We start from the raw sequence: 18,028 nt of genomic DNA, 5'->3' as shown, positions 1-18,028 counted from the left end.
ATCATGGAATCCTTGCAACAGCCCTGCATGATAAGTTCTGTCATTAACCCCATAGTACAGATGAGGATGCTGAGGCACAGAGAAGATAAAGGACTTGTCCTGTGTCACACAGCAAGGAGCCATCCAGCTCCTAAGTTGGTGCATTTGACTTCTGTACTTCCGGAAAGAAAGAGCAACAAGTTCAAGATCTGGAGGTAGCACTGAGCTTTGGAGGAGCAGGGGACAATGAGGCGGCCGGTGTGATGAGGACTCAACGTGCAAGAGGGAGCGTGGCGGGGAGATGAGGTGGAGGGGTGGTTGGTGGTCACATCGTGGAGGGTCTCGGAGGAGGGTCCTGACCCTGCGTCTCCAGTCCTGGGAAGTGGAGCCCAGGCTGTATCACGGCTGACCTCAGCTCATGGCTTCACCTCCCACTTCCAGCCTACAGGGAGCCCTTCGAGCAGCACCTCCTGCTGGGCGTCAGCGTTTCCTGCATTGTCATCCTGGCCGTCTGCCTGTTGTGCTATGTCAGCATCACCAAGTAAGTCCTGGGCCCAGTGCTGCCGAGCAGTCCCTCTGGAGTGCAGGGTGGCAGGCACTTGCCCCTCCAATCTGCCCCTTTGCAGTCCTCTCGTTCAGTAATACATATTTATTGAGCAGCTACTACACACCTTGAGAGTGGAGCTGAGAACAAGATTGACAAGGACCCCACTTTTTTTTTTTTTTTTTTTTTTTTTTTTGAGACGGAGTCTCACTCTGTCACCCAGGCTGGAGTGTAGTGGCACGATCTCGGCTAACAGTAACCTCCGCCTCCTGGGTTCAAGCAATTCTTCTGCCTCAGCCTGCAGAGTAGCTGGGATTACAGGTGCACGCCACTATGCCCGGCTAATTTTTTGTATTTTTAGTAGAGATGGGGTTTCACCATGTTGGTCAGGCTGGTCTCGAACTCCTGACCTCGTGATCTGCCCGCCTCAGCCTCCCAAAATGCTGGGATTACAGGTGTGAGCCAACGCACCCAGCCAGGACTCCACATTTCTAAAACCGGCATCCTACTGGGGAGACAGAAAATACGTATCAATCACAAACAGGTGGTTTTCCATAGTGACCCGTGCTCTGAATGCACTAGACCAGGGTGGAGGCCAGAGATCTTCTGGGGTGCTTTTTGCAAGGGGGACCAGGATAAGGCTTTCCAAGGAGGGAAAACCTGAGGGGGGCCCTGACTGGGGAGAATGAGCTGGCCAGGGATAAGCAAGATAGAGTCATCCCATATCCCCTTATGACGCTGGGTGCCTGGGCAATTGGGGGCATTCGGGGGCATGTGGTAAGAGCCAGAGGAATTTGCGACGATTGCCCTGATGGAGTCAGGAGACCTGGGTTTGAATCCTGGCCTTGGAGCTTGGTAGCTGGTGGCTGACAAGTTGCTGAAACCCCTAAGCCTGGGGTTCCTGCTTTGCAGATTGAGAGTGATGGTGAGAACATATTTCATCAGCCAGGAAAGGCCGAATCACAGTAAAGGCTGAGGGAGGAGATGAGTGGCGAGTGGCTGGGAGGTGGTGGAAGGAGCCTTGTTTCCAGAGAGCTCTTGCCAGCCCTTGGAATCATGGTGTCTCAGAGCCTCAGTCCTCCCGTCTCTGAAATGGGACTAGCAAGCTCAACCTCACCAAGTCAGGATTAGAGGTGGCTAAGGATTATTAACATGATTGATGAAAGTGCCCACTCTGGGCCCAGCACACACCAGGTAGGCAGGGAATGCAAATTCCCCTCCATATCTTGTCACTGATGCCTCCAAGCAACCTTGGACTGATCGCCTTGCTCTAAGCCTCAGTTTCCCCATCACCTGTACCTCTTCCCACTCCCCATCACCATATCCCAGCATGCCAGCCTGTTTGCTGTTCTTTGTCTTTGGTTTCTTGTTTTGTTCTGTTTTTTAGACAGAGTCTCACTCTGTTACCCAGGCTGGAGTGCAGTGGTGTGGTTACGGCTCACTGCAGCCTCCAATTCCTGGGCTAAAGTGATCCTCCCATTTAAACTTCCAGAGCAGCTGGGACAACAGGCGCATGCCACCACGCCTGGCTAATTTTCTTATTTTAATTTAATTTAATTTTATTTTTTGAGACAGAGTGGAGTCTCAAAGACCAAGCTGGAGTGCAGTGGTGCGATCTCGACTCACTGCAACCTCTGCCTCCCGGGTTCAAGCGATTCTCCTGCCTTAGCCTCCCGACTAGCTGGGATTACAGGCATGTGCCACTACATCCAGCTAATTTTTGTATTTTTAGTAGAGATGGGGTTTCACCATGTTGGCCGGGATGGTCTTGAACTCCTGACCTCAAGTGATCCACCCACCTCAGCCTCCCAAGGTGCTGGGATTACAGGCATGAGCCACTGTGCCTGGCCAATTTTCTTACATTTTGTAGAGACTGGCCTGTCACTTATGTAGCCCAGGCTGGTCTTGAACTTCTACCCCTTTACCTTTATTCACGGCACTTATTGCCATGAATGAATAACCTCATATAAGCATTTCTTTCTTTTTTTTTGAGATGGAATCTCACTTTGTCCCCCAGGCTGGAGTGCAGTGGCGCTATCTCGGCTCACTGCAACCTCCAGCTTCTGGGTTCAAGCGAGTCTCCTGCCTCAGGCTCCTGAGTAGCTGAGATTGCAGGTACCTGCCACCATGCCTGGCTAAGTTTTGCATTTTTAGTACAGACGGTGTTTCACCATATTGGCCAGGCTGGTCTCGAACTTCTGACCTCAGGTGATCCACCTGCCTTAGCCTCCCAAAGTGCTGGGATTACAGGCGTGAGCCACCATGCCTGGCCTCATATAAGCATTTCTGTCTCCATTTATCATCCATCTGCCCCTCTTGAAGGTCAGTTTCACCAAGGCAGGCATCTTTGTCTCGTTCACTGTTGTGGCCTCAGGGCCAGGCACAGTGAGTCAAACATAGAAGGTGCTCAATAAATACGTGTTGACTGAAACCATGGGCAGAGGCTAATTCAGAAGTGGTCTGAGGACCTTACCTCCCAGTGATGATGCACCATGGCCCCAGGCAGCCCAGGAAGAGAGAAGGAGTATGTTTCTCCCTAGGTCCCCCAGCTTCCCAGGCCATCCCAGGCCACTCCCTGGTCATTTGCCCTCAGCTGCTCTGAAAAAGGGATTGTTGAGGGGTACCTAGGATCCTCTCTCTGCAGTTTGAGTCTTTCCTAATCCCCTGGGGTCTCATTCCCACTGAGGACACCGGTGGCCTCATCAGGAACTCTGCTCTGGGTAACAGAATGCGGGAGTGTGAACCTGGCTCTGCCACCTACCAGCTGTCACTCCACCTCCTTGGGCCTCACTCTCCTCGTCTGTAGAACAGGGTTAGCAATAGAATCCATGTCACCAGGTTAGAGTGAGGAGTCAGTGGTTTGACCTCCAGAAACTAACCAGCCTGATCTCTGACGCCAAATAAGTGTTGGTGATAACGACCACTTTTATGGGAGGAGTGTTCACCTGTCAATAATTCAGAGATCAACACCTTCTCCTTTTGTTTTTCAGGATTAAGAGAGAATGGTGGGATCAGATTCCCAACCCAGCCCGCAGCCCCCTCGTGGCTATAATAATCCAGGATGCTCAGGTAGGAGTAGGCGTGGATGAGGATATGTGGGACTGTGTACATGAAGAAGTGTGGTTCAGAACACCTGGGCTGTTAAGGACATTCATTGGCTTCTGGAATGGCAAATAGACAGTCAGGAAGGTTGCAGGGGAGACAGAGGCAAAAGCCGAATGAGGTCATTAGCAGACCAGAGGCTTTCCCTCCCTTCCCCTTGGCAATCCCAGCCTGGGGTGGGCTTCTCTGGGGTTGGTTTCCTGTTTTTTCCCTCCCCTTGGGAGAATGACCCTTGGGTCATCATCACTGTGTCATTCCCTGGGGAGGTGCCAGTACCAGGGCTAGAGGCCAGAAGGAGAGGAGGAAGGAGAGGGTGACAGGCTTTCTGTGTCTTCTTCTTAAGCATAGGAAACTGCCCCCGAAGCACCAGCAAATCCCTTCCGGGTTCTCGTTGGCCTGAAATGTATCCCACCCCTAAGCCAGGGGTGGAGTCACCTTCCCCAAGGCGATGGTCCTGTGGGTGAGTGGGTGGGGTTTGCCTGAGCAAGATGAGAGTTCTCTAGGAAGGAGAAAGGGGGGATATAGGTCCTGTCTAGAAGGGAAGGTCTGAGGGTCCTTGCTTTTCCAGGGACTCTGGAATCTAGTGGTGTTGGCTTTGAATCCTGACTCTGCCACTCACTGGCAGTGTGGACTTGAGCAAGTTGCTTAATTCTCTGAGCCTCAGTTTCCTCTTGTGGGTTATAACAGTGTTTACCTGGTAGGGCAGATATTAGAATTTATTGAGACGATACATATAAAGTGCATATTCCAGCCTCTTGCAAATACCAAGTGCCATTTCTGTATCAGTGTCTGCTGTGTAACAAATGACCCTGAAATGTAGAGGGTTACAACAACAACTTTATTTAGCTCATGCTTCTGCAGCCTGGCATTTGGGGCTGGGCTCAGCAGTGAGGGTGGCAGGGGAGGCTGGGCTGGGCTGGGCAGATCTGGATTGAGCCGACCCGTCCCCGTAGCCTCCCTCTGTGTCTGACAGTTGGCTTTTTTTTTTTTTTTTTTGAGACAGAGTTTTGCTCTTATTGCCCAGGAGTGCAATGGTGTGATCTTGGCTCACTGCAACCTCTGCCTCCTGGGTTCAAGCAATTCTCTTGCCTCAGCCTCCCGAGTAGCTGGGATTACAGGCATGTGCCACCATGCCAAGCTAATTTTGTATTTTTAATAGAGATGGGTCAGGCTGGTCTGGAACTCCTGATATCAGGTGATCCACCCACCTCGGCCTCCCAAAGTGCTGGGATTACAGGCATGAGCCACTGCACCCAGCCTAGTTGGATGACTTTTACCTGGGACAGTGCAGGTGCCTGAGCCATGTGCCTCCCACTCTCCAGCAGGCCGGCCCAGGCTTGTTCATAGAGTGGCTCAGTTTTCAATGGTGGGAAGTCCCAAGGCTTCTTGAGGCCTAGGTGCAGCACTGGCATGATATCACTTCCATCACGTTCTATGGGCCCAAGCAAGTCCCAGGGCCAAGGTAGATTCAAGGGATGGGAGGAGATTCAGAGCACTCCTCTATAGCCACTTTTGCCATCGACCACAGTCCCTGTAAATATTAGGACAATGTCATTAATTCCCAGGAATCTGAGGCTCAGAAAGCGTAAGTGACCTGTTGGACTTCTGATCTGTGTGATGTCGAGGCTTGCACCCCTTCCTGAGCATTGCCGTACTCCAGGCCGGGCTGCAAGGCCACTCTGCCCTTTCATTGGCTGTCTCTGTATTTTAGGTGTCACAGTGGGAGAAGCGGTCCCGAGGTCAGGAACCAGCCAAGTGCCCGTATGTATCTGAACTCAGGTCACAGCCTGCATGCATTGGGAAGGTGATAGAATTGGAGAGGCAAGCCCCTAGCTCCATGTCTGCCTTCTCTTCCCCACATTCGGTAATTGCCCTGTGACATTAGCCTTCAAGGGATGGCAGGAGGAGGGGTGTTCTGGAAACGTGGACTGCTGGCCAAGCCCCCTGAGTTTCACTGGTGTGTCAGGTACATGGTGACGCCCCTTGGGAGTGCTGTTATAGTTAACAACCAGAGCAGCCGTGCCTGTTGTTAAAATCTTGACCTAATTGTATACTTGTTGGCAAATAGCCACTATCCTGAACACTCCCCTCCTTTTTTTTTAATATACAGGATCTCAGTCTGTTGCCCAAGCTGGTGTGCAGTGGTGTGATCATAGCTCACTGCAGCTTCAAACTCCTGAGCTCAAGTGATCCTCCCACCTTAGCCTCCCGAGTAGCTGATACTACAGACGTGCATTACCACGCCTGGCTATGTTAAAAGGTTTTTGCCTGTAATTCCAGCTACTCAGGAGGCTGAGGCATGAGAATCATTTGAACCTGGGCGGCAGAGGTTGCAGTGAGTGCAGACTGTGCCATTGCACTCTAGCCTGGGCGACAGAGTGAGACTTTTGTCTCAAAAAAAATAATTAATACAAAAAAAAGTTTTTGTAAAGACAAGCTCTTGCTGTGTTGCCCCGCCACCGTGGCCTCCTTAGCTTCTTACCTGGGGCCTGCTGGACCTTTCCATACTCCGGAAACTAAAGGGGGTCCAGGACCCTGCTTCAACCCTAGGACCCCGCATCCTTTTTTTTTTTGACACAGGGTCTTGCTGTGTCCCTCAGGCTGGAGTGCAGTGATTCACTGCAGCCTCAAACTCGTGGGCTCAAGTGATTTTCTGGCCTCAGCCTCCTGAGTAGCTGGGACTACGGTCATACACCAACATGCCCAGCTAATTTTCCTTTTGTTTTAATTCTTGTAGAGGTGTTAGAGACAGCCCGGGCTCTGTTGCCCAGGCTGTTCTCAAACTCCTGAGCTCAAGCAATCCTCCCTCCTCTGCCTCCTAAAGTGCTGGGATTACAGGCATAAGCCACCGCACCCGGCTTCCATATCCTTTCTAAATGGTCATGGCTTGGGATAATGGTGTTGCTTTTAGTTATCATCATCCATAAAGACTTTTTCTTATTCAACAGATCTGAGCTTGTATTTGGTGCCCAGGACATGTGCTGGGTTCCCGAAATCCCAAAGACACAGACCCTACCCTCAGGGATTTCCCATTCTAGCAACATAGACTGATCAATTACTGATGATAATGTTAGAAGGCGTGTCTGCAGTAGACAGCCATCAGGACATGGTGATTTCAGGCTGGGCTTTGAAGAATGAATAGGAGTTTTTCAGGTGTCAAAACTGAACCCTGACCAAACTTTGCTTTTGCAGACACTGGAAGAATTGTCTTACCAAGCTCTTGCCCTGTTTTCTGGAGCACAACATGAAAAGGGATGAGGATCCCCACAAGGCTGCCAAAGAGATGCCTTTCCAGGGCTCTGGAAAATCAGCATGGTGCCCGGTGGAGATCAGCAAGACAGTCCTCTGGCCAGAGAGCATCAGCGTGGTGCGATGCGTGGAGTTGTTTGAGGCTCCGGTGGAGTGTGAGGAGGAGGAGGAGGTAGAGGAAGAAAAAGGGAGCTTCTGTGCATCGCCTGACAGCAGCAGGGAGGACTTCCAGGAGGGAAGGGAGGGCATTGTGGCCCGGCTAACAGAGAGCCTGTTCCTGGACCTGCTCGGAGGGGAGAATGGGGGCTTTTGCCAGCAGGACATGGGGGAGTCGTGCCTTCTTCCACCTCCGGGAAGTGCGAGTGCTCACATGCCCTGGGATGAGTTCCCAAGTGCAGGGCCCAAGGAGGTGCCTCCCTGGGGCAAGGAGCAGCCTCTCCGCCTGGAGCCAAGTCCCCCTGCCAGCCCTACCCAGAGTCCAGACAACCTGACTTGCACAGAGACGCCCCTCGTCATTGCAGGCAACCCTGCTTACCGCAGCTTCAGCAACACCCTGAGCCAGTCACTGTGTCCCAGAGAGCTGGGTCCAGACCCACTGCTGGCCAGACACCTGGGGGAAGTGGAACCCGAGATGCCCTGTGTCCCCCAGCTCTCTGAGCCAACCACTGTGCCCCCATCTGAGCCAGAAACCTGGGAACAGATCCTCCGCCGAAATGTCCTCCAGCACGGGGTGGCTGCAGCCCCCGCCTCGGCCCCCACCAGTGGCTATCGGGAGTTTGTGCATGCGGTGGAGCAGGGTGGCACCCAGGCCAGTGCGCTGGTGGGCTTGGGTCCCCCGGGAGAGGTTGGGTACAAGGCCTTCTCAAGCCTGCTTGCCAGCAGTGCGGTGTCCCCGGAGAAATGTGGGTTTGGGGCTAGCAGTGGGGAAGAGGGGTATAAGCCTTTCCAAGACCTCATTCCTGGCTGCCCTGGGGACCCTGCCCCAGTCCCTGTCCCCTTGTTCACCTTTGGACTGGACAGGGAGCCACCTCGTAGCCCGCAGAGCTCACATCTCCCAAGCAGCTCCCCAGAGCACCTGGGTCTGGAGCCAGGGGAAAAGGTAGAAGACATGCCGAAGCCCCCACTTCCCCAGGAGCAGGCCACAGACCCCCTTGGGGACAGCCTGGGCAGTGGCATTGTCTACTCAGCCCTCACCTGCCACCTGTGCGGCCACCTGAAGCAGTGTCATGGCCAGGAGGATGGTGGCCAGACCCCTGTCGTGGCCAGTCCCTGCTGTGGCTGCTGCTGTGGAGACAGGTCCTCGCCCCCTACAACCCCCTTGAGGGCCCCAGACCCCCCTCCAGGTGGGGTTCCACTGGAGGCCAGCCTGTGTCCGGCCTCCCTGGCACCCTCGGGCATCTCAGAGAAGAGTAAATCCTCATCGTCCTTCCATCCTGCCCCTGGCAATGCTCAGAGCTCAAGCCAGACCCCCAAAATCATGAACTTTGTCTCCATGGGACCCACATACATGAGGGTCTCTTAGGTGCATGTCCTCTTGTTGCTGAGTCTGCAGATGAGGACTAGGGCTTATCCATGCCTGGGAAATGCCACCTCCTAGAAGGCAACCAGGCTGGCAGATTTCCAAAAGACTTGAAGAACCGTGGTATGAAGGTGATTGGTCCCACTGACGTTGGCCTAACACTGGGCTGCAGAGACTGGACCCCGCCCAGCATTGGGCTGGGCTTGCCACGTCCCATGACAGTAGAGGGCACTGGGTCGCCGTGCCCCACTGCAGGCCCCTGCAGGAAAACTGAGGCCCTTGGGCACCTCGACTTGTGAACGAGTTGTTGGCTGCTCCCTCCACAGCTTCTGCAGCAGACTGTCCCTGTTGTACCTGCCCAAGGCATGTTTTGCCCACCAGATCACCATGGCCCACGTAGAGGCCCACCGGCCTCTGTCTCACTGAGCTAGAAGCCGAGCCTAGAAACGAACACAGCCATCAAGGGAATGACTTGGGCGGCCTTGGGAAATCGATGAGAAATTGAACTTCAGGGAGGGTGATCATTGCCGAGAGGTGCTCATTCATTTAACAGAGCTTCCTTAGGTTGATGCTGGAGGCAGAATCCCGGCTGTCAAGGGGTGTTCAGTTAAGGGGAGCAGCAGGGGACATGAAAAATTGCTATGACTAAAGCAGGGACAATTTGCCACCAAACACCCATGCCCAGCTGTCTGGCTGGGGGCTCCTTGTATGCATGGAACCCCCAGAATAAATATGCTCAGCCACCCTGTGGGCCGGGCAATCCAGACAGCAGGCATAAGGCACCAGTTACCCTGCACGTTGGCCCAGACCTCAGGTGCTAGGGAAGGCGGGAACCTTGGGTTGAGTAATGCTCGTCTGTGTGTTTTAGTTTCATCACCTGTTATCTGTGTTTGCTGAGGAGAGTGGAACAGAAGGGGTGGAGTTTTGTATAAATAAAGTTTATTTGTCTCTTTATTTTTTATGTATTAACCAAACATACCGCCATACACTGCTGTGAGTGTTGTGTCTCTGTTAACTCCTGGAATTCACCCATCCAGAGGAACCAGGATGCAAGAGGTTAAGAAACTTGCCATCTGGGTTTGGGTTCCCCAGACAAGGATTCAAATAGTTGATTAAGGAAGTAATCCCAGGAAACCCTGCTAAGGTAGTGGGAAACTGAGGCAGGGAAGGACACGAACCAAGAAAGTGTTACCTGAAAGGGGTCCAGATGCAGACCCCAAAAGAGGGTTCTTGGATCTCACACAAGAAAGAATTCAGAGCGAGTCCGCAGAGTCAGTGAAAGCAAGTTTATGAGGAAAGTAAAGGAATCAAAGAATGGCTACTCCATAGACAGAGCAGCCCCGAGGGTTGCTGGCTACCTATTTTTATGGTTATTTCTTAATTATATTCCAAACAAGGGGTGGATTATTCATGCCTCCCCTTTTTAGACCATATAGGGTAACTTCCTGATGTTGCCATGGCATTTGTAAACTGTCATGGCGCTGTTGGGAGTGTAGCAGTGAGGACAATCAGAGGTCGCTCTTGTTGCCATCTTGGTTTTGGTGGATTAGAGACGTCTTCTTTACTGCAACCTGTTTTATCAGCAAGGTCTTTATGACCTGTATCTGTGACGACCTCCTATCTCATTCTATGACTAAGAATGCCTTAACCTCCCAGGAGTGCAGCCCAGTAGGTCTCAGCCTCATTTTACCCAGCCCCTCTTCAAGACGGAGTTGCTCCAGTTTAAATAAACCTCTGACAAAAGGGTGAGTTATCCAACAGATTACCAGCATGAGCAACTGACGCTTACCTGCTGGGGATCTCTGGAAGACCTTGGACAGCACATGCCCAGTTATGCCTGCAAGGGAGAGGGAGCTGGGGTATTTGTCCACCAGCTCCCATCTGTCATTGGCTGAGAGCTGCTTCCAGGAGCATTAATTCTCCAGCACTTCCAGCTACTCCAGGAAAAAAAAAAATTCTTGAACTGAGAGTTGGAGGTGTTGAGAGACTCTGGCACACCAAGGAGACATGGACAGGACACCAACAGTGGCTGATACACTGCCAAGGTCACACAGCTAGTTAGCAAAAGATCTATAGTGGAATCCAGACAGTGTCTCCATCATCCAGGCTCTCTGTAGTGATCTGCGCTTCACATCCCAGGCAGGCAGAGGGACGGTGTGGGCCTTAGATGGGAAGGCTGGGAACCTGAAGCTCCTATGTCTGTATCATTTTGCGTCTCTGAGTAGCTGCCCTGATTTCACACTTGAGGGGCTTGGCCATTTTAGATTCCTTCCTGCTCTAAGAGCCTACATAATACACTGGAAATGATGGGGAGCCCTTTACCTCACATGCAGGCTGATGTTTGTTAGAAACACCTCCTTGTGCCAGGCGTGATGGCTCACGGCTGTAATCTCAGCAATTTGGGAGGCTGAGGTGGCTGTATCACTTGAGGTGAGGAGTTCAAGACAAGCCTGGCCTGGCTGGGCGCGGTGGCTCACGCTTGTAATCCCAGCACTTTGGGAGGCCGAGGCGGGTGGATCACGAGGTCAGGAGATCGAGACCATAGTGAAACCCCGTCTCTACTAAAAATACAAAAAATTAGGCGTGGTGGCGGGCGCCTGTAGTCCCAGCTACTCGGAGAGGCTGAGGCAGGAGAATGGCGTGAACCCGGGAGGCGGAGCTTGCAGTGAGCCGAGATTGCGCCACTGCACTCCAGCCTGGGCGACAAGCCTGGCCAATATGGTGAAACCCCATCTCTACCAAAAAATACAAAAATTAGCCAGGTGTGGTGGCAAGTGCCTGTAATCTCAGCTACTCGGGAGGCTGAGTTGGTAGAATTGCTTCCACCCAGGACACGGAGGTTGCAGTGGGCTGAGATTGTGCCATTGCATTCCAGCTTGGATGACAGAGTGAGACCCTGTCTCAGAAAAAAAAAAAAAAAAAAACGTTGTTCTAAGCCCAAATCTATCCCTTTAGCTGCCCAAATTACACAGTTTACAGATGGAGAAACAGTTTTAGAGACGAAAAGGGCCTTGCCCGAAGTCACCCAGAGAATGGCAAAGCCTGAACTAGCCTTCTGGACTTCTTGCCTCCAAAAGCTCTTTATAATAAGATATAATTTTAAATAAAAATAGGTATCTATTTAGGGCCAAGCAATATGCTAAGTGCCGTCCAGCCACCATGTCATTTACGTCTCCAAACAGCTCTAGTTGGCAGGCTCAATGATTAGCCCAATTTTACAGATAAGGAAACAGGTCCAGAGAGGTTGAGGATTAGCTTAGAGCCACACAGCTAGGAAATCCTGGAGTCAGGATTTGAACCCAGGTCTGACCTAAGAGCTCCCAGCCATCGTGATAGATCAGCTCATGTCATCCTGACACCTACGCAGATGTCGGCTCAAATCCACTTTGCCTGAGCATTGTCTCAGAAAAATCTAATTTAAAAATTAGGCAGCAAATAAAAACACATTTGAGTGCTAGAGATGCAATTGGACTGGGAGCCCAACAAAGAATAGAGGCTGGACTCATGGTTCCCTCCCCAGGAGCTTAGGCAAAAGAAATCCAAGTTGTTGGCCTCAGCAACTATTACTAACTGGCTGGGCTCTGGGAAGCTACGGAGGGATGGGAAGACCTGGTGGATCAGGTGGGCCCAACTCAGGCCGGCCCCCACCCTGCAGGAAGTAGGCAAGGTTCAGGGTCGTGGGCCCAGCGAGATGCCGGCTGCGGGAGTTTCCCTGCAGCCTCCCGGGCTGGACCAGAGGGCAGGAGGGGACGCCCCCGGGTAGCAGCGCCAGAGTGGGCTGAGTGACCTGGGCACCTGCGGGGGGGCTTCCAGAGATGTTGATTTTGGGGTACTCCCTCAGCCCTACCTTTACACAGAATTTGTGGGGGATGAGGGGAGGGGGAAGGAGCGGGGAGGAAGGCAGTGAGTGCATCTGAATTTTTTTTTTTTTTTACAAAAAATGGCTTATCGCATTTTTCTGATTACTCTATCAGCACGTGCAGACCTTTTCCTATTCAGAGAAAGCCTGAAGGTATAAAGAGGAAAGTGAAGAAAAACCACCGGAAATCCCATCCCCGCCCCAGCATCTGGCACTGTGTGGGCGATCACAAAATGAGCGCTTGTTTTTGAAGGCGTAGTATCTCCGTGAACATCCGGTTGAACAACCTTTCTGACTTTGTTTTTCCCACGAAAGTTATTAATTAAAAAACAAAAAGCAAAACACCAAAAAAAAAACCCAGCAAGTGTTTGAGCTCCCACCACGAGGGAGGCCTGACGTCACTGGATCCTCCCGACAGCTGGTGAGGCTGCGTGGGACTTGCCCACGACGTGCCGTTACCAAATGGCATGGCCGGGCTTCGAAACCGAGTCCTAACTAACCGCCCTGTATATACCATGGGCTCATCGTCTTCCCTGGTTCCAGCTCAGAACAGACTCAGAGGAACAAGGGCTCTGTGCTCACCCTGCCTGGTTAGGTCCAGGCTTTCCAATTCCAAGCTGTGTGACTGTGGGAAAAGTGTTTGCCCACTCTGGGACTAAATTTCCTCCTTGGTAAAAGACACACAAGAGCAGTACTCCGTGTGCCACAGTGGTGGGGTGAGCAGCCGATGACGTGGTGGGTGGAGGCCAGGTGACACTCGGCTGCTCTCAAGCTTAACTTGCCTGTGGTGGTGGCAGGACCGTGTCAGTTCTTCCACAAATCCCACCTGTTTCCACGACGTTTATTGACAAGTCAGGGGCACCGTGGTGGAAGGGGTGCAAAGAGGAGGTCAGCTCCCTGGTCCCTGCTGCCCTCTGGTGACCACATCAGCATCAGCGCCTGCTCCATCCCAGCAGCTCCAGGTCCATGCCATGCCCAGAAAACTTGGCCTGGGAGATCCCCACCCACCCCGACCCGATCCCACCTCTTTTTTTTTTTTTGAGACAGAGTCTCGCTCTGTCACCCAGGCTGGAGTGCAGTGGCGCGATCTCGGCTCACTGCAAGCTCCGCCTCCCGGGTTCACGCCATTCTCCTGCCTCAGCCTCTCCGAGTAGCTGGGACTACAGGCGCCCGCCACCACGCCCGGCTAATTTTTTGTATTTTTAGTACAGACGGGGTTTCACCGTGTTAGCCAGGATGGTCTCGATCTCCTGACCTCGTGATCCGCCCGCCTCGGCCTCCCAAAGTGCTGGGATTACAAGCGTGAGCCACCGCGCCCGGCCCCCACCTCTCTTCCATCTCTGCATTTTCCAGAAATTCCCCTAGCACCAGACAAAAGCGCCTAATGTCCATTAGATATGCTGTGTGGCGCCAGGCCAGCATGTAACCTCTCTGTGCTTGATTTGTTATCTGTAAAATGGGAATCATTATAGTATCTGCCTCATGTAGCTATTGTGAGAATTAAATATGTTAGTACCTGTGAGGCCCTCAGAACTATGCCTGCGGCTGGGCACAGTGGTTCACGCCTGTAATCCCAGCACTATGGGAGGCCAAGGCGGGCGGATCCCCTGAAGTAGGCGTTTGAGACCAGCCTGGCCAACATGGTGAAACCCTGTCTCTACTACAAATACAAAAATTAGCCAGGCATGGTGACGGGTGCCTGTAATCCCAGTTACTCGGGAGGATGAGGCAGGAGAATCGCTTGAACCAGGGAGGCGGAGGTTGCAGCGAGTGGAGATCGTGCCACTGCACTCCAGCCTGGGCAACAAGTGAGACTCTATCTCAAAAAAAAAAAAAAAGAACTATGCCTGCAAATAGTTAATGCCTTAAAAGTATTTGCTAACATTCTTCTTCTTCTTTTTTTTTTTTTTTTCTGAGACAGGGTCTTTCTCCGTCACCCAGGCTGGAGTGCAGTGGCCCAATCCTGGCTCACTGCAGCCTTGAACACCTGGGCTCATGTGATTCTCCCACCTCAGCCTCTCAAGTAGCTGTGACCGCAGGCGCACACACCACCAAGCCTGGCTAATTTTTTTCAAATTTTTTGTAGAGACAGGGACTCACTATGTTGCCTACACTAGTCCCAGACTCCTGGGGTTCAAGCGATCCATCCACCTCGGCCTCCCAAAGTGCTAGGATTACAGATGTCAGCCACCGTGCCCAGTCTGCTGACATTATCCTTAATATTACACTGAATATGTCTGTGGATTTTGTGGGAGGTGAGGGTATAAAATATAATTAGAGGAAATAATGACATTCTAAATTTAATTTGACTTTATTACAAAAAGGGCAGAATGGAGCAACAGTAATCCAGGACAAAAAATTGTTCCAATCCCATCATTCAACCCACTTGTGTTTGTATCTGTTTGTGCCACTTCTGTATGTTGTTTACATGCACAGCCAGTGTTTGCATATTTGCAGTTTTATATCATTCATTTCTCATCATACATATATATATATTTATATTCCTGACATTTTTCTAGAGACTTTCTCTCTTTTTCCCTTATGTTCTTCCATACCGGGACTTATAGGACCTTGCCCAGACTCAACTTCTCTCTTCCCCATGGCCCCAAGTTGCTGAGCTTCCAACAGGTCTTTATAGCGAAGGAGAATGAGACAGAGAGAAGCAGAGATGCAGAGAGAAAGACAGAGAGAGAAGACTAAACTGATTGATCTCAACTCCATTATGATATCTGATTCCAACCACAGAATGACTCCTGATCCAGCCACAGACTGACTTCTGATCCTGGCCACAGTCCACCTCCTGTCCTCAGCCACAGAATAGCTCTGACTCAAGCCAGGAACTGAGTCCTGACCCATGTTACTGACTTACTCATGATCCTGGTTGCAGGCTGGCCCCAGCCACATGCTGACCTCTGACCCTCACCACAGATGGATCTTTGACCCCACCCATAGAATGATCTCTGATTCTGGCTGCCCTGAACCACCACTCCTATATACTGATGACCCACCTTAGCGTGATCCCACCCAGGAACTGGCATTTCCTGGGACAGGCTCTTGGCCACCTGCTGCTCGGCCCTGGGCACACCAGGCCGTACTCATCCTCCCCTTTCCACCACCATCCATGATTTCCTGATTTCTAGCAGCAAATTTAGCTTGAGTTGGTCAACATAGCTGGGCTGCCTGACTTTCCTCTCCGCCATGGAACCACAGAGCAAGCCAGCAGTTCTCCTTCCTAATCAAAAAGCAGCATGGAGGAGAAGGCTCCTTTGCCACCTTCCTTTCTGCTTTGGATGGTGCTTTGGCAGCCACTTTGCAATCATGAGGAGACAAGCCTGGAGATGAAAGGAGGCATCCTGAATATAGCAGAGTAGAAGAAGAAAAAGGCCTGCCTGGATCTTTGATTATATCACCAAGTGATCAAACCAACCTTAAATTCTTAAATAAACTCTAAGTGTGCTTTTCTTTAAACCACAGTGAGTTTTCTTTTTCAGTCATAAAGCAACCTTAAAAATTGTAGTAGGTACAATAATGAACCCCTAAATATGTCCATGTCCCAATCCCTGGAACATGTGAACATGTTACATTACATGGCAAGGGGGGATTAAGTTTGCAGATGGAAGCAAGGTTGCTAATCAACTGACTCTTAGATGTAGAGGGAGATTATCCTCAATTATCCAGACAGGCCCAGTATAATCCCAAGGATCTTCATAAGTGAGAGATGCAGGAAAAACCAAGTCAGAGAGAGATTTCAAGATATTATGCTGCTGGCTTTGAAGATGGAGGAAAGGGTCATGGGCTAAGGAATGCAGGTGGCCACTTGAAACTGGAAAAGTCAAGGAACAGACTTCCCTAGAGTTTCTGGAATGAACACAGCCTCGTTAACACCCTGATTTTGAGCTCAGTGAGACCAGTTTCAGACTTCTGACCTCTGGAATTGCAAGATCATAAATTTCAGTTTTAGGCCACTAAACTTGTGGAAATTTGTCAGAGAAGCAATGGGAAATGAACGCGCAGGTGCATTCACACATCCAACTTTAGGCTCTGGACTCTTCCTCAAGCTCCTTCCCCAATCCCCATCCTCTCCCTCTTTATTGGCACTCATTCTTCACTTCCAGAGGATCCTGCCAAATTCCTATCCATTCCGTATAGGCATCTACCCTCTCTTGTTAGAGTGGACGTAGGGCAGGCCGGCTCCACAGCCGTGCACCAGACAGCAGCCCATACCCCCATGCTCGGAGGACCCCTACTCTTCAATGTCATGCTCTGAAGTCCCCATTTTGAAATTCTTGGCCAGGCACAGTGGCCCACACTTGTAATCCCAGCACTTTGGGAGGCCAAGGTGGGCGGATCACTCGAAGTCAAGAGTTTGAGACCAGCCTGGCCAATATGGTGAAACCCCATCTCTACTAAAAATACAAAAATTAGCCAGGCATGGTGGTGCATGCCTGTAATCCCAGCTACTCAGGGAGGCTGAGGCAGGAGAATCACTTGAACCCGGGAGGTGGAGGTTGCAGTGAGCCAAGATTGTGCCACTGCACTCCAGCCTGAGCAACAGAGCAAAACTTTGTTTAAAAAAAAAAAAAAAAAAAAAAGAAATTCTTAAAAATTGTCTCTCTGAAGTTGTGTTTTGTAGGGGTGTTTAGTGGGACCAAGGAGCACCCGCTGAGGGCTTGGAGCCTCAGCTCACATATGGTCCCACCTCCTGCCTGCTTCCCTGGGACACCTGTCACCTGCCTGCTTCCCTGGGACAGGCTCCTGGCCACCTGCTGCTCTGTCCCCGGCACACCAGGCCCTACTCATCCTCCCCCTTCCACCACCATCCACGACCACTGCTGCCTTCTGCCCTTGAATGAGGCCTGGGCATAGGTGCAAAGGATGATCAAGGTCAGTAGCTCACCTCACGGGACCTTGAGGTGGAGCATGGTGACAGCCATTCCTACCCCAGAGGTAACTGCTGGGCAGCCAGAAGCCACAACTCGGCCCACTCCTAATCCAGGAACCAAGAGTGACCATCTTGATTTCTCAGCCCTTTTGTTTTGTTTTGTTTTGCTTTTGAGACGGAGTCTCGCTCTTGTCCCCCAGGCTGGAGTGCAGTGGCTCAATCTCGGCTCACTGCAAATTCTGCCTCCCGGGTTCAAGCAATTCTCCTGCCTCAGCCTCCCAAGTAGCTGGGACTGCAGGCATGAGCCACCACGCCCGGCTAATTTTTCATTTTTAGTAGAGACGGAGTTTCACCATGTTGGCCAGGCTGGTCTCAAACTCCTGGACTCAAGTGATCCGCCCGCCTTGGCCTCCCAAGGTGCTGGGATTACAAGCGTGAGCCACCGCGCCTGGACAAATTATCAGCCCTTTTTGAATAAGAAGACCTACATTTTTATTTTGCAAAGTGCCCCTCCAATGATGTAGCCATTCCTGATGCGGGGTCATTCCCTCTCTCCCAGGCTGAGCTCTCTTCTCCCTCTGGAACCTAAAACATCATCACTCCCCTGTGTCTTCACCTGCCTCCCTCTCCTGGCCTTTCTTCATTGCCACGCATGTCTACTCAAGTCTTTCCATCTTCAGACAGCCCAAGCTTCCCTCCACCCCAGCTGCTATTTCTCTCTCTCGCCTTCTCTCCCCTAGCCACAGTGCTTGTGTTCAAAAGCTGTCTCCTCTTTGGGCTCCACTTCCTTCCTCTGCACCCACTCCTCAACCCTCTCTGTGCAGAGTCTGCCTGACTCTGCTACAAAACTACTTTCACTGAAGCCAGCTCTACCACCCAAGCCAAGTCTCAGTT

General features: G+C 51.6%; 1 protein-coding gene across 7 annotated transcripts in view; it reads left to right on the top strand.

Moving 5' to 3' along the window:
- Positions 1–9,347, top strand: part of IL4R (interleukin 4 receptor) — a 52,241-nt gene extending 42,894 nt beyond the window's left edge. For all 7 annotated transcript variants that reach the window (XM_063612796.1, XM_063612794.1, XM_055232672.2 and 4 more), the window contains 4 exons: positions 421–520; positions 3,514–3,592; positions 5,337–5,386; positions 6,818–9,347. In XM_063612796.1, coding sequence (XP_063468866.1) covers positions 421–520; positions 3,514–3,592; positions 5,337–5,386; positions 6,818–8,396 — 1,808 coding nt within the window. In that variant the 3' untranslated portion in view covers positions 8,397–9,347. The remainder of the gene's footprint in view (positions 1–420; positions 521–3,513; positions 3,593–5,336; positions 5,387–6,817) is intronic.
- Positions 9,348–18,028: the final 8,681 nt, after the last annotated feature.

This window comes from Symphalangus syndactylus, chromosome 11 (genome assembly GCF_028878055.3).
Source record: "Symphalangus syndactylus isolate Jambi chromosome 11, NHGRI_mSymSyn1-v2.1_pri, whole genome shotgun sequence".
Taxonomy (NCBI): Eukaryota; Metazoa; Chordata; class Mammalia; order Primates; family Hylobatidae; genus Symphalangus; species Symphalangus syndactylus.
This window is presented reverse-complemented; position numbering and strand designations above follow the sequence as displayed.